The 16085-nt window shown below is 38.4% G+C and overlaps 1 protein-coding gene across 1 annotated transcript in view; it reads right to left on the minus strand.

Annotated features, from left to right (window-relative positions):
- Positions 1-16085, minus strand: part of LOC104406164 (usherin-like) — a gene marked incomplete at its 5' end in the record, with an annotated part of 112204 nt that overhangs the window by 37084 nt on the left and 59035 nt on the right. Inside the window, 1 exon segment of the mRNA XM_010015079.1 lies at positions 10818-11172. Within this exon segment, the coding sequence (XP_010013381.1) occupies positions 10818-11172 (355 nt within the window).

The raw sequence follows: 16085 nt of genomic DNA on the forward strand, positions 1-16085 counted from the left end.
GGGGGGGGCGGGAGGGAGAGCATCTGTACCAATCTCTCTTTCTTTAAAGACTGTAGAGATTTTGTTTAACGAATGCTAAAGAAACAGACTTAAAAATACAATACAGTTTTAACAGTTAAACAATAAAATCCATCCATTACAGGTGCATCTGAGTAGAGTACAAAGCACTTAGATGTTCCAGATCCCATGTGCCAAGCATTTCTGCAACTTGAGTCAGATAAAAAGTTCAAGCTGTTGAGGGAAATACTTGTAGTCTGTGATGGGATAAACTCAGAAACTGGACTTTGTTTCCTCCTAATACAGATTACTACCCCTACACATTGTATATAACATATTTTCAGACTACGATCCTCTAAAGAGTCTACTGCTTCCTGCTTTGGTTTCTTTGGAAACCAGTGAACCAACCAACCATAAATTATTTATGTTTTGGTGCTTTCATTTATGATCACCCTGGTACTAAGAAGCAGAAAGGACAGATATAAAGACTGTTTTGAGCTACATTGAATCTGATTAGCCGTCTGGTTTGGGCTCAATTTGAATTTGTCAAGAGTAAATGTCCCCTCTCATCTTTCCCCTGTTCCACACACGAATGAGACCTTCACACGATTCAGAAACTATGCTACATTTGAAGACAAATGTAAGAGCTGCCTGTGAGCTCATTCACCAACCAGCCAACCCAGTCAGCAAACTCACAATGTCCCTTCTTCCATTCATCTACTTGACATTGTCTGGTCGTGTTTTCAACACTGCCCAAACACGTTTCAACCAGTATGAAGATCCAGCTGGAACTTGCAAGGCTGTGGAAGTTTCTGCCTTCAAAAATGCACAGGAAAGGGAAGCAGCATCTCCTACTGCTCAGCAGACCCAGCGCTGAGGTCCAAGGGAGCTGAGGTGGGGTGCAGCACCCTTTGGTTTCCAGCAGCCACTACCACAAAACCGGTACAGACCATTCCAAGTGCACCTCCCGTGGTAACATGGCTGTGCTAGGTTAGGTTATTTTACCAAAAGGTGTGGCATATATGAACTATTAACATCTGCAAGTGGTTTAAAGTAGAAATGGTCAAACTCAATATTCCAAATTGCACTGATTATAAACTTAGGTGATTTTTTTTCCTCCTGTATGGCTGTCTCGGAGTTTTTCCTTTACAAACTGAATAATTGCATGAGTGTTTTTGAAATGAAATCTTATTGGCTAATTATTCACTTCATTTATTTACAATTTAATTTCCACATTGTATGATGAATCACCAGAATCAGTCAGTTGCGCATCTGCTGACTGGATAACTACTTTCATTTTGGTTTTAATAGCAAATAGGTTATACCTATTTTGAATCATTTTTTAGGACTGCTAACTCTGTTAGTAGAACTCACAGAGCTTTTGAGCTTTGAAGTTATTTTAATACTCTGCAATTCTCCAAACAGTCTGAAAAACAACAGAAAGTCCCATTATGATCCAAAAGAATAAAAACAATGCCTCAGTTTAAAAAGAGAGTCCCATTTTGGATTCCTTTTTCATACCCAGTTAACTTTATATACAGTTACAGCATAATGTGGTAATAAATTTATACCCCTCCATTGTCACCCGTTCAAAATGCATTGGAATATTCAGTATATTTTGTTTCTGCTTTTAGATCTCCATCACAGCCTGTGTGAGAACTGGAATAAGTAATAAGCAGCCACGTTTTCCCATACTGGAAAAGTTCCAGAAGGGAAAGGGCTCTTGACATTACAGAGCTAAAGGAGTTTTCAAGACACTTTTTATTTCCATACTCATTCTTTTGTATGCTAGGTTGCCTGCCATTATGTTTATGTAATTCTGACAGTGTTCTTAATGACACACTAACAGATTGTAAAACACGCTGCTGGCATTTACTTGTTTTTTATATTTTTAAAACAATGTCCTTCATGTAACAGTAGTTAAGCGCGGCAGAAGGACATCATTAGAGCCATGGTTAAACTGTAATTTACACCATTAGGAAGGCAGGAGCAATTTTTATTGCCTGGCAATTTTCTTGCTGAAATATTTGGACCATATGGCTCAATTTGTGTAATAACCTTAATTTCAGCACCCTTCAGGTCTGCCTCCATCTCCTACAGAATGGTAAAATGCGGTTTAGCAGAAAAGGCAACTGTCTATACTTAGAGAGTTGAGATTAATAACATGTCACGTCCTGTTTTTGGTGAAGGAATTCGAACAGCAGCCAGATGGTATCTCTACAAATAACTGTCAGGGGTCTTGATCTAATCAATACAATGTATTAATACATCTCCCCTCGCTGCTTCTCGAGGGGCTAGCGTGCAACATCTGGAAAGATTGGGGGGACCGCCAAGTAGAAAGCTGATCCTTTTCAGAATCAAACTGAGCCCAATTAATTTTTCATGTATACTTGATAACTGTTTCATAATGAGCTATGCGTCTTGACGGAGTTAGGGTTGGCGGCATGAGCGGCTTGTGCTTCCTATCCCCATTCAGTCCACTTACAGAAACCAACCCATTAATCAAACTATCTGGCATAAAACTGAAATCTCAGCTCAGCAAGAGATCAATAACCATCCTTAAAAAAATAAAAAAGGAAGGCAACAACAAAGACCCCACCACAGAACAAGGCTTTAGTGGGCAAAAGTATCCAGGCATGACGTTAGTAATTGCTTGAACACAAAACAAAACTCAGAACCATACTCACCTGACAGGCACCTATAACACAAAATTTAATATTACCTTCCTGTCAAAAAGTAACATTTAAGTCCATTAAAAATACACTGCCATTCTGCTTTCTAGATACAGAAGCCATCTGGCCCCTATTCACCATAATTGCTATTCTAGTCTCAAAAATAATATTTATATAGTGCTGCAAATTAACAGACACCCATTTCCACTCCCAAAGAGCTTTCTGTCAATAAAATCCTGTTTAGCAATATGCAGGAATTAGGGTCTTGCTCCCTAAAAAAAAAAGTGTGCAGGATTATACATGCTTTCCAGTGCTTTTTGTAAAGTCTGAAAGGAGGAGAGAGCGAGGTCATTTGGCAGGCAGAAAAAGGGAAACTGCAACAAGCATAGGGGAGATGAGCTTGAATGAGGCTGTGAAGCTGAGTGATGGGAATGGATTCAAAAGGGAGCAGTAAAGAGAAAGGACAGGAGGTCAGCTGAGAATACTAAACTTATCTTACATAGGACACCCCGTGGCTGTTTGATGAGAATGACATTGGTGGCTGTAGACCTGGATTAGATTCAAATGGAGTCCCCAGTGGTATGAGGCTCTACGTTATATTACCAATCCCCATGAGTCAGGTAGCTTGCTCTTGCTTTTTTAAAGAAGAGGTAGGATTCTCTGTTTGCTAAAATTACCCAATGCTTGTTAAAATACCTTATGAAATACAAGCACATGAGATAACACTTCTCAGACAATTAGAATAAAAGACCTATTTGGAGGGGAGTGAGGCAGGGGGATAAGATGGGGGTGGGGAGGGTGGGGAGTGGCCTTTCTAATTATCAGATGAAGAATTCCTGTATCTGTAGCTGTTGGGCATGACCCTGGGGATTTTGGGGAGCTGCTCTATGACTTCAACAACAAAGACCTTTTTCTTGGAATTGCCTGGTATGTTCACTTAAGAATGTTGCTTAAACATGAATTAAAATCTAGTCAAATCCAATTAAGCATTTTTAAAGATATCTAATTTGAAAACCAGCTGTACATATTATCCAACAAATTTCTGCCCCCTCTACTTATACATGAAAAAGCATCTGTAGCTTACCAAAACCTTGGTTTTAAAGCAGATTTAGTACTGTCACACACAACATGGCACAAAGGGAAGAACATTCCTCTCATTATATCTTCCTATCAATGTATGCTTAATGAGGGGAAGTTTTGTGGGGGGTTCTGTTTTGTTGATTTGGCTTCTAAAAATTAGAGCATATGCTGTCAAAGGTATTTTTCTGTGGAGCCTGATTAGTTTAATCTTACTCTCAACTGAAATGCAAGACTTACAGAAGAACATTGTAGAGAAAAGCATAAATATAACGAATAGATAAAAACATATATAGAGAAACAGCACATGGAGCATCTGTACAATCTGATTTTAGGCATCTGCCTTTAGGCTTTACCATGTGGTCATCCTATTGTGTGGGTTAGGAAAGACCAGATGATTAATCAGCTTAAACCCAACCACATTCTTTTGACTGATGCATGCCAGTAATAGCACACAAGTGCACTAGAGGAAAACAGTCCTATGTGAACAGTTACAGCCCAAGGATGGTAAACGTTCATGCCTTAGCTGTCCTGGATGTTTCATGGCCTATAAAGGACATTCATGCTCCTAACTAGGTTAGGTGCTTGAAGTCAGACATTGTAAATATCCCTCAAAATACCTAATTCTGTATGTGTTTGCTCATCAAAAAAACCAACAAACAGACTTGTGGAGTGAAAGAAAACTGGATCCTGCACAAGGAGAACCCAAGGATAAAATATACCAGATATTTCCAAATAATCAACTAATTCATTTGTAGAAAAAAATTACCTATTGATCCAGGCTCTCTGGTCTAGTCAATTTAGAGTATGTGGTTAGGCATGGTCAGACATAACCCTATCAGTGTTTTTACTTCCACCAGCCCCAAAATTTATCGAAGGGCAAAGTTATGTTAACTTCATGTTGCACATTGAACTAGGGAGAAAATATTCAGGAAAAAAATGTGGTGAAATAAACTCCTTTGCTGTAACCTTCACTAATTCAAGCCACCAGTTGCCTGAAAACATATTAAGACCACACAGACATCAGATAAACCTTTCCCCGCTACCCCACATCCTAACTCACAAGGATTCTTTCTTTCTTGGCAGAATTCCATCAGACTCTAAAGCTATGTTTCTGTGGCTGCCGGCAGCATCCAGGAGACACTGAAGTGGCCTTGGTTACAGAAAAGATGGTATAAATAGAAGAGCTGAAGCCTCTCTCTTTCTCTTTTACCGTTCTGATCCAATTCTATTACCACAGTACTTCAAAGTCATCAAAGTTGTGCAACAATCCATTTCATCCTTTCTGCTCTAATTATGCAATTCTGCATGTCTGTCTTGATAGGTGGGGCTTACTGAAGCACTTAATCAGTTTCTGGAGGGGCATGGTACTGCCAATCCAAATGCTTATTTAAACAGAGCTGTAGTGCCAAATCCAGCATATTCCGCAGCAGCATGGAAACAACAGAATCTGTGAGATGCAGATTGCCTCACACACACTATTTTTTTAATTAGCAGCTTTCAATGTGAAGGAGCACTTGTCCTATATTCATCCCATGTAAACTTAACCGGTGTAGCTGGGCTTTCCTGGCAAATAAAACAATTACAGCAATTCCAGTGCAAGCCCTGCCTGAAACTGCGCTAACGAGGCTTGGGATCTTAAAACCTGCATTTAAATCAGATGTTTCATTTGCAAACCCATCACATACAGCACACGCGTAGTAGGTGTGGGTCATTTCATTGGAATGAGAAAGCAAATGTCTCTATACATGAGAGGTCACCAGTTGTTGTAAGTTAAAATCTTTTCACTGTTAGGCATAATTAAAGTACTCTAACAGCGGTTTCAGTAATTTAAACATTGCAGTATTGTTGTAATATTTTTCTAGGCTTCAAGAGTTCACAATTGTTTGGTCCAATCAAATCTGGGAACACTGGAGAAGTTATCACCCATCAAGGTAATTACTTTCAAGTTGAAATAATTACTCCATCAATGTTAATGGTCTTTCAACTTCAATAAAGCACTCACCTGCCGATAATCACAGCTAACCTCTTGCTCTCATGCAATTCCCTCTCTATTTAGCAGGTTATATTACAGCCGTTAGAGTGGTCACTTGTCCTGAACAGCTGCTGAATTTCACTTTGATCAGCTGTGAACCATAAAAAAATTGGTCATCTGTGTATGATTTCCCCCTAACCCATAAGCCCTTGCAGAGCTAAGGAGATGATCTTTTGGCTGTATTAGGGCACTGCTGAGCACCATCTTGTTTCTGGTTGTGGCTACTTTTCACTCACTAACAGCAGCACAGTAGCCTAATTAACTTTTGCCCTCCACTGCCATTTACAGCTTTCATTCTTCACTAAGTAGCACATATTCTGAATTTATGGCATGTTCAGGGATTCCTCCATTTACTATCATCTTTTCGTAGAGTGAAGTCCATTTCCCAGGCATGTATAAAAAAGTTTTACTCTTTGGCATGTTTTTTCTACCATCTTCATCCCTTCTTTTATAAGGAAGTTGTCATGTACAGTCCTGAATACTGCACTACTGAATAATGTGTACAAGGATGTTAATAACTATGTGGTATCTCATCTGTAATGCTGCCAAATGTTTTCTGGTCTACATGAGGAAAGAGAAATGATGGATCACACACAGATGTAGTATTTCTGAATGTGAATAATAGAAAGGAACTAACTCTGGATGGAAGATGCCAGATATCTATAAAATCCTGCATAGGAGGCATGTGTATATGGCAGTACTGGCCACCTAAGATTATTTCTGATAGGATATATTTCATATATAGTTTTTCAGCAACACTTTATTTATTATTTTTACTCTGGTTATGTATTTGATATACAAATACACATGTTGGTTTTAACAGCATAATCATGCAAGTCAAAGCTTCATCTTCCTACCAAAAATCTCTATTATTATTGCTATTCTGCAATATGTCTACAGATTTCCCTACCACAGATGAAGCATCTGCCAAGAGGCGTTAGGCCAGTGTAGTTATATACCATCTTCCCAAATAATGTAAAGTAAGCCAACGTACGTTCTCAACTGTTAGCATATCTGCATCCAATCCAAAGTCTTTGCTGGTGCAGTGATATCAGCTAAGAGATGTGTTAATTTTTTACACCCCAAGCTGACATAGCTATGCCAAAAAAGCCTTGTAGGATACATGTGGCCAGAGAGCCTCATACTGCGAAACACATTGTGAGTAGACATGTGCTTCTAAGTAAGCAGGTGTAGGATTTCCCAGGAATAAGGCCTATAATGCTTACACCTCTCTCTCACATGTAGAAACAAGGATGTTGTACTTACTTTCATATACAAGAAAGTATACGAAAGATATACACAGAGAGATGGATTTGCCACACTGAGGCCTTGATTCTACATGATAATAATGGGGGTCACTGCCCATAGCAGGCAGATTTTTTTCTTTATAATCCTCATCTCTGGATGCTTTTAATTCTCCAAGCACATTCTAACAGCTACATATTCTTATTGTTTTCTATTCATCTTCTTGGCTTTGAATTCTCCTGCTCTTGACAAAAAACCAAAACACTCAATATAATTGTCATGAGAGAAACAGCATTACACGTCCACAACACATCTACCAAGAAAAAGTCCAAACTTACCCGCAGTTTTACCTCACAGCAATATTTGGACTACAGCAGTTAAAGAGCTGTTATGCTTTGATGCCATTTGGCAGGTAGTGGCTTTATAAAGTAATCAGCTCCGGGTTCTGTGTTCATAAGCTTAAGCCCTAAGCGTACAGGAGTAAGAAGCATAAAGTGACAATCTAGTCACTTCATGCTGATTTCTGTAAATGAGAACTTACTGTCAGTCCATTCTCCTATAAACACATCCGCCTCATATTAACACTGTCAATAAGACATTAAATATCATTCTTGCTTTAGAGGGTTAAAAAGAACTGGGAAGACATTGCGGGAGACACTTGTACTGCTGTAACCAGTCTTGACATGACTTTGTTCTGCAAATAAACCAGAATGTCAGTTTAACTTGCTGTCACCTAACATCTGTCACTACACTCCTGGCCAAACAAGCTGGGGAAATGGGTGACACTGCTTTTTAACTGCAAAGCATCGAAATGGCTCACGTGTACTTCAGTTGCTTCTAATGGTGCAGGGAGATCCTCCTCCTGTTTGAGTGGCAGCCACTTTTGCTCTTAGAACTGAATTCTTGTCTTCATCTCCATAGGCAGCACAAAATTTCAAGGGGTCAGCGATAACCTTAAGGTACAGACAGCCATACCTTTGATACATTAATTTAAATACAGCTTAATGCACCTTAATTGGGGAGTGAATAGCTGCAGTTCGGGAAGGTAGAGTGGGTAAGTCTGCCAACTGGTTTGAAAACCCAGAAGATGCTTCCTATTTGGCTCTGGAAATGGACGGAAACGAAGCTGTCAAATTAGAACAGTCTGCAGGGACATTAGTGAGAGCTTAATTTGCATCCTGCAGTGTCACAGGGATTGTATTTCTACTTTGGGTTTTGGTCTAGCTTTATGTCCTGTGGCAGGCAAGCAGGGTGCAACTGACAAGAGCAAGGGTGGGATCTGCTACTGTGATTCTAGCAGTGCTTTTTTCCTGCAACAATATAATGGGATAAGGATGGAATCTAACAGATTAAATAAAGGACCGAACTCATTGCTCACTTAATACTTTAAGTCTTGCTTGTAACATGGAAGCTTGTGTGAGAAAATGACTAATGGCATATCCCACAAGAGAGCTCCAATAGAGATGCTTTAGGAAATTAAATGATTTAGCCTAGTACCCCTGAAAGCTATATTTTAAAGGGGCAGAAGTTTAATCATTGGAATGCTAGTTCCTTCAATAAAATTACATTTTAATTAAAATGTCTCATTCACAAAGCTACAGTAAAGGGTATATCAGCAATTTCATGATAAAATTCTATTTTTAAGGGGTTATAACTTTGAAAGTTGGTGTCCAGGTTTTTGCCTGCTGGGATAATTGACCTGACCTCCTGAAGACATCTTTGATAACAGGACTCCGTGCACTTTATGTCAATAACTTTGATTCAAAGCTTTAGCTGTTCTGCTATATTCAGAAGAGTTAGGATTCAGATCTCAGCCACTTGGTATAAATCAGCAGCAATTCTACTCAGTTAATGTAGTTGCAACAACTTAAAGTGAGTGCAACTGGTGGAAGAGCTGTGCAGAAAGATTTCTCCCCAAAGGGAAGTATAATATTTAAAAATAAAAAAGAGTAGCAAAAATAAGAATCAATAAATGTTCACGACAAAGGAGAGTAGAAAAAAACAAGCAAGGCAGCTTTGCTGCAATGCTTACTAGAACAGCTATACATATGCTGCCAGAATGTCATTTTGATTCAGGATAGTGTTTGGGGAAAATAAAGGATTTTGGAGCCAGGAAAATACTAATTCAGTAAATAATAGCTTGTTAATTTAAAATGCTTTTAACTGATGTTGTTAAAGAAACACACTGTGGCAGCATTATTTAAAAGACCATTTTGGTAGGTTTTATTACCCACAATACAACCATCTTGGACATTTTCTGTTGTTGTTGGCATGCTCAGAAGACATTGCAATGCATGACCAGCCAGGTCAATTCCAACGCTTAGCAACACTCTGCACGCTGCTGAAGCAGAGGATTAGGAGAAGCCCTGTCATTTCACTGAGTCTGAAATCTTAGGTGCCCCATCACAATTATGATTGTGATTATATTGTTTTAAACAAGTTAAGGGAGCTGAGTACCACAATGCTACTGAAGTTCAATAACTTTAAAATCCCAGTCTACTTTTTAAAACCTAGCAATGCAAATGCAACTACTTCAGAAGCCAGAAGTATATATTCCTATCATGCAGTTCAGGAACTTTTTTCTTTTCCAGAAAAAGATGCATTACAAACTTAATCCCTTCAGGCTTGCAAGAAGCTAGACACAAAACTGCTTTGGATCCATATGATCACAAGAGTATGTAAGATTACTGAGCTGGAAACTTCTCCCACCTTGTCATGTCAAGAGGGAGTTACTTTTGGGTATTCCAGAGAAAGCTTTTTAGGATCCTACTTGAATTTCAAACAGATACTTTGTAACTGGGGTACTTAAGAATTTAGGGGGTTTCTGGTGTTACTCAATACAAACACAGCCTACGAATTTAGCGCGAGGCGGCCCTGGCCATGGGAGGGGTGTTGGAACTAGATGATCTTAAGGTCCTTTCCAACCCTAACTATTCTATGGTTCTATGAATATCACTTAGGGAAAATTCCAGGTTTTTGAAAAGGAGGTGGCACAGCTGAGGAAACACAACTTTACTGCAACCTCCCTAAACCTTTTCTAAAACACTGTCAGAAACAGTCATGTACAGCAGCTCACTAATATAAGCAGTTCAGTTCCACTATCTACAAGCTGTCATTCTAGAGAAAGACTAGAATGTAATAGATAGATGGGAAGAGCAGGGGTAACTGCACAAACCATAACCCATTCTGTCACTGATTTACATAACATTGTCAGTCAGTTCCCAAAACGAGCTGCCCTTTCCTGAGTCTACCCCTCCACATACTGAGAAAGACATTTGAGCACTGCAAAGTAACATTCTAAAGTAAGTACATGTAATTAAAGTTCTGCTTTTATTACTGATGAATCACGAGTGGAACATGCAAATGCACTGCATGTATGAACTGTGTAATTACTAAGGAACTCATTTACTTTGCGATTCCAATAGAATTACGAAACCAGAATTATATACAAGGACTGTTTTTGTTGTTCTTTGTGCATATCCTGTGCAACCATTTCAACAGTCAGACAAAAAGCTTTCAGAGTAAGAGTGCAAATTTAGGTGCATGGGCCTCATTCCTCCAAACATGATGCATCTGTGCTTTTGAGTAATCTACTTGCCTTTACCAGGAATTAGATATTAATGTGAAATATTTCAGTCTGCATTGGGCCAACACAAAATTTAAACCAACAAAGCGACTGGAAATTTGAACCCCCCACTTTCCCAATCAGTGTTGAATAAGATTTTAAAATACCACAGACATCAAAGCAGAGTAAAAACAACTTAAAGCTGGTTTTGTGATCTAATCCTTACCGTTACGGTTAGTGCTGTAACAGCTGGGCTGCTAAATGTTGGATCACTGCGTTTTTCTTGATAGACTACTCGATACAGAGATATAACTCCATTGGGAGAGACAGGCTGGGTCCAGTTCAACCGCACTGAGTACGCACTGGTTGCTTGTGCCCAAGGGGCTCCCATGCCCAGTGGGGAAGCCTCCAGAGTTTGGGTTGAAGCCCACAGGCTGTCCACTGACCCCACAGCATTTTGAGCTCTGGCACGATACTCGTAGAGGGTAAAAGGCTGTAGAGCATCGGACGCATCAATGAATTCCAAAGGTCCTTCAGCCCAGATGAACAAAAGCAGCTCTTCTTGACTGCCCACGGGACGTCTGAAATTAAATCAAAGGCAATGCGTTCAAAATTGAAAAGAACTTCAACAGTCCCATGGTGTTAGATCCTGAAGTTCTAAGTTCAGCCTTTACCTCAGAAAAGTAAAGAACTTATTTCTATACATTACACACACAGACAAGGAACTGCCTGTCGCTGCATCTTAGAAGTGTTTCCCTGAACTTATGTTAGGTGCTGAGTAGTGAAGAAGAGATTTTTGAGGTAATCATTTAATTACTCTCCTTTATCTAGCAGAATACTCTAAAGCATGTCAAACAAGAGTGTTGTCACAGCCTGTATTACAATAGCATATTGTCCTTTCAGGATAGAACACATTAGGTATGAGACTTTCAGAATTTAGAGCATGAAATTTTAAATCCATACGTACTTGCTAAGCAATAACTTGAATTACAGTCTGGGTGCACGTTTTCAGCATTTCTGAAAATCAAACTGTTTATGGAGGTACTCACCTCAGGATGCCTCATTTCTGGAAAACTAACAACCAATTTACTTGAGAAAAATGTTACCTAATGAACAAGGGATAAATATTCTATCACGCCCTCAAAGCCAAAGCACTACACTTATAAGTTCTGGTTTGCTCATAATAAATATTGCACTTGTTCTTGTGAATGGAATAGGCAATCCCTTGTACATAAACTGAGCAGAATTTGCAGTGCCACCACAAAAACTTGTTAAAATATCCCAAGCAGTGCTTTTTGTAGGGAACTACATATTTTTTTTCCATTGCTGTGTTTGTTTAAAGATGCAAAATTAAGATCTATGAAGATAATTACTGTGTAGGCTTTAGCACGATGGGTTTTTATTTTGGTACATATGTGTATACATATATACATATATGTATACATACACACACATATATATGCACATATAAATTTATATGTGGCATTCCTACTACAGATCTTCTTGAGTTGGACCTGGTGATGATATGCAGAGTATCAGGAGAGATTACAGATGATCCTCAGCGCCTTTCTAATGTGGCCCCTTCTAGTATATAATTTACAACAGTTGTAATAAGGCAAGCACTCATCTTCAAAACAGAGTTATCAAATCAATTCTTTCACTTGGCATAAAAATGTTTGTGTGAAATTAAGTTGGTTACATTTAAACACTGTGATAAATCTCAGTGACGGCTGTGCTGTACTGCACATGAATTTAAGCAGTTCTCCTACTCTTCACAGGAACCTTGGCCTTTGCAGAACATAAAAGCACTTTCACCCTCCATGCCAACAACAAAAAACCAGATTACATTATCTGCCACTTTTATTGCAAGTAGGGCAAATTTGCAGAAGTAAAATTGGTTTGTCTGCCTACTGGGTGTCATCATCACTACACACACACACAGAAGCTAAAGAACATTTCTCTGGCAAGAGAAAATCTATTTCACAGAATTCTGTCGGATTTTGTTTTGTTAGATCAACCCAGGAATTATTTTAAAAACATAAAACACAACAATTTCTTTTTTTAAACTGAGAATCTTAGCTGCTTGCAATACTATATTCCCAGGTATTTACATGGAGATATGAAGAATGTAACGAATGCATGTGTGTACACAGCTGTTTATTCATCCTTTGTGTATATGATATATAAGGCATGTGTAAATACATTATTTTCTTATATGAAGCTAAAGAGTTTTTGCTAAACTCTGAGGTAAGCAGGCTATATGGACACTGCTTAGTTTAAACGGATTAAAGTGTGGTTTAAAAAAAAAAAGGAAGGTTTTGAGGTACAATGTCACTAGTATAGTGAAATAGGCCAATCATAAGATGTGTTGATACTAAGTAGGCAGAACTGGGTGAAGAAAGGCAGGTAGAACAGGCAGGAAAGATTCCCTATCAATTCTTTCTATTACAACAAAATGTCTGGAAGATTCGAGGTACAAAATTTCCCATCGATCCTAAAATTCCATCAGCTATTTTTAATATATCTCCCCATGCTCTATTGCAATGGCATATTAAGCCTTATGTAGAACTCTCCCTTAGACGCTGTTCACTGATTTAATGCAAGACACATAATCCTGAAAGGTAAGTCACTACTGTATCTTTCTCCTGTACCTAAAAATATAGCCTTTTCCCTGTGTACTCAAAAACATGTCTAAAAAATCTCTGTCGATTAGTGAAAAAAGGAGAGTACAGTTTAGTGCAATAATGTCACATTTAATACGTCTTGTCTGACCGAGCAGTATGGCACTTAAATGAACACACAGATTAATGTTTTATAAATTTTTGAGACTGTGATAAACAGTTTTTTCACAGTGAAAGATCAAATATGCCACCAACTGTAAGCTCATCCACAAGCAAAGCAGTACGATGTAGTCTGGTTAAGTATTTAGATCTTATTACTGCTGAATATTTAATGAATGAAACTTATGGTTAGGTAAATGGTTCCATCTGTAGTGCTAAAAACCAGAATATCTTCATGTATGAATAAACTTTGAACAGAAGTGGTTGAACAGTCTGTAATCATTTCAACCATCTTAAGATTTAAGATTCAACTGCTCATTTAACTGGAAGTGTTTCTTATGTACAATGAGCTGCAAAGGAGAATAACATTTCCAAGAGCTGGAAGCTGTCTCTTAATCTGCATAGTCTGATTTGCTGCTTACATTCATTTAAAAGATGCTCAGAAATAGTTATTTTTATAAGGGCAAATTCTCCTTGCCCCACTGCCAGTCAGAGCCAGATGACATAAAGAGGAGAATATAATCTTCTTTGTGACAGATAACTACAGAGCTGTATGCAGAGAACTGCAGCAACACTAACTGCAACACGCAGCCCTCAGCTTTCTTATGTGGAAAGAAACTCAGTGAATCCCTGAGGTCTTACAGGTCAACCCAGAATCAGTCTTGGCGTGTTTTCCTTTCACCATGCAACAGAACCACATGCTTGGCAGTGCCTGTCATTTTTCTTACCAGAGTGGTAGTGAGTTATTTCAAAATGCTGAGAAGACCTGAGGTAAAATTCAAATGTTTTGGGAATCATACTGTCAAATGTGGGGGAATAATGCAACATTAACAATGCTCCCTCTCTACAATACCACAGCCAATTAAACAAAGTGGCCTCCCTTACCATTTAGATTCAACAAATCTATAGTAATGTAGTTTGGATGTTTTTCTTTGTTTGTTTTTTTTTTTTACAAGTTTGTGTGTAAAACAAGTGAACAAAAGGAATTTGACATTATTGCGTGCAACATGCCAATTTGGATTAGGTACTATATCAATTACAGGTATAAATAAAATCCTCCAGAAGCTCTTCTAGTTCATGACATACCCATCCACAAGGATTCTTTTGTTAAACCACCTACTAATATATGTGCCTTGCAAGCTGGCTTGGGTGCAGCTCATGGGTAAGGGTAGAAGTGTAAGCAATTAATTAATCATAAAGAGTCAGTCTAGAAGCCTCTACACTGCAAGTCACACTAGCCAAAAGCCACTGAGGCTTGGCCTGTTGATTTTTCAGCTACATTTTCACCATCAGGATTGCTCAGCTGATGAGAGCAACATTCTAATCTATCTCACATATTACGTACTTACATATAATCTTAATATAAGATATTAAGTAATACAATCTTAGTGAACATGACATAGACACTTTGACAGAAATTCAGACACTCCCTTAAGCAAAATATGAACCAAAATTACATATAATTTTACAGACAATATTTCTTTCAAAGTCATGTCACATGCATCCTACACAGTGCATGCTGGTGGCCAAAAGAGAGCAGTTCCATTAGCTGATGTAACCTGTGTCTTATTAAAATACAGCAAGAAATACATCACCTAGTTCTGTAATACTATTTTTGAAGACTATGGTAATGATGAATGGGAAGAGAAGTCTATTAGGTGATTATCTCATGAACCAGATCTTTTCTCATTCACAATCTCTTGCAAGTTGTGGTCCTTGCTAGAAAAGTTTAAAAGCCTCAGATCATTGTTATATGAATCCAAAATGAAATGTCACCATCATATCTTTCATCATAAACTAACATTTTAATTTTCCTGGTGGCTAACAAAATGCGTGCAAACTTGCAAGTGCTTTTATGATTCTAGAGGAAAGCACGAGTCCTGCCATTTCAATGCACACACACCAGCTCCCCAAGCAGTCCAGCTTTTGAGTTAAATGAATTTATTTTGGTGGTGATACAGTAAGGAAGAGGGACATGATGAAGAAGAAATTACATGCCATAACCTCCCATAGAAATACTGCAGTCTTGCTGCTATAACAACGTAAGGCTATGTGTGGCTACAAAATGAAAAAGAACTATGTGCTTACATCCCATTTCTGATTTTTTTTGCAGCTATCTGAGAAAGATTTGATATTGTTGTTGTCTAAGCACATTTAAACTTCAGCTGAAATAACTGCCAAGTGATTCATGCCTATGTAGGTGAATATACCGATTGTATCTGGAGCCCCAGTGCGCCATTTTCATTTCACTTTAAATAAAAAACAAAATGTATCTATGTCAGTCAGTGCCCTTCTGCTGTACTCAGAGGTATCAAACAGGCTACAATTATGATTGTGAAGTGATTGTGTCACATTGGAGGAAGGTTTATTGCTTTTGAGTCTGCTAGGCAGTAACACATTCTGTTTCATATTACTCTTTATATCATTGTTTGGCTGTGACTAGAATAATCAAATGCCATCAAATGCTGTCAAATTCAATTTACAGTATTTTTCAGTGAAGCAGGCTTTCTGCATTATATTTCCTTTTTTCCCCTTTCTATGGTTGCCATGGAATAGCAGCAGTAATCATCAGCTTTATTTACAAAACCAACAGAGTGAAGACATGTCTTGGGCTATAACATACACTTCATTCCTCTTCATACAGGGGAGGGACTTTGGTTTTTTTGATCAGATAATTAAAAAAGAGCAAACAAAGGATATTTCAAGACAGCAGG

The sequence above is a fragment of the Nestor notabilis genome, unplaced genomic scaffold (assembly GCF_000696875.1).
Source record: "Nestor notabilis isolate BGI_N333 unplaced genomic scaffold, ASM69687v1 scaffold4765, whole genome shotgun sequence".
NCBI classification, from domain to species: domain Eukaryota; kingdom Metazoa; phylum Chordata; class Aves; order Psittaciformes; family Psittacidae; genus Nestor; species Nestor notabilis.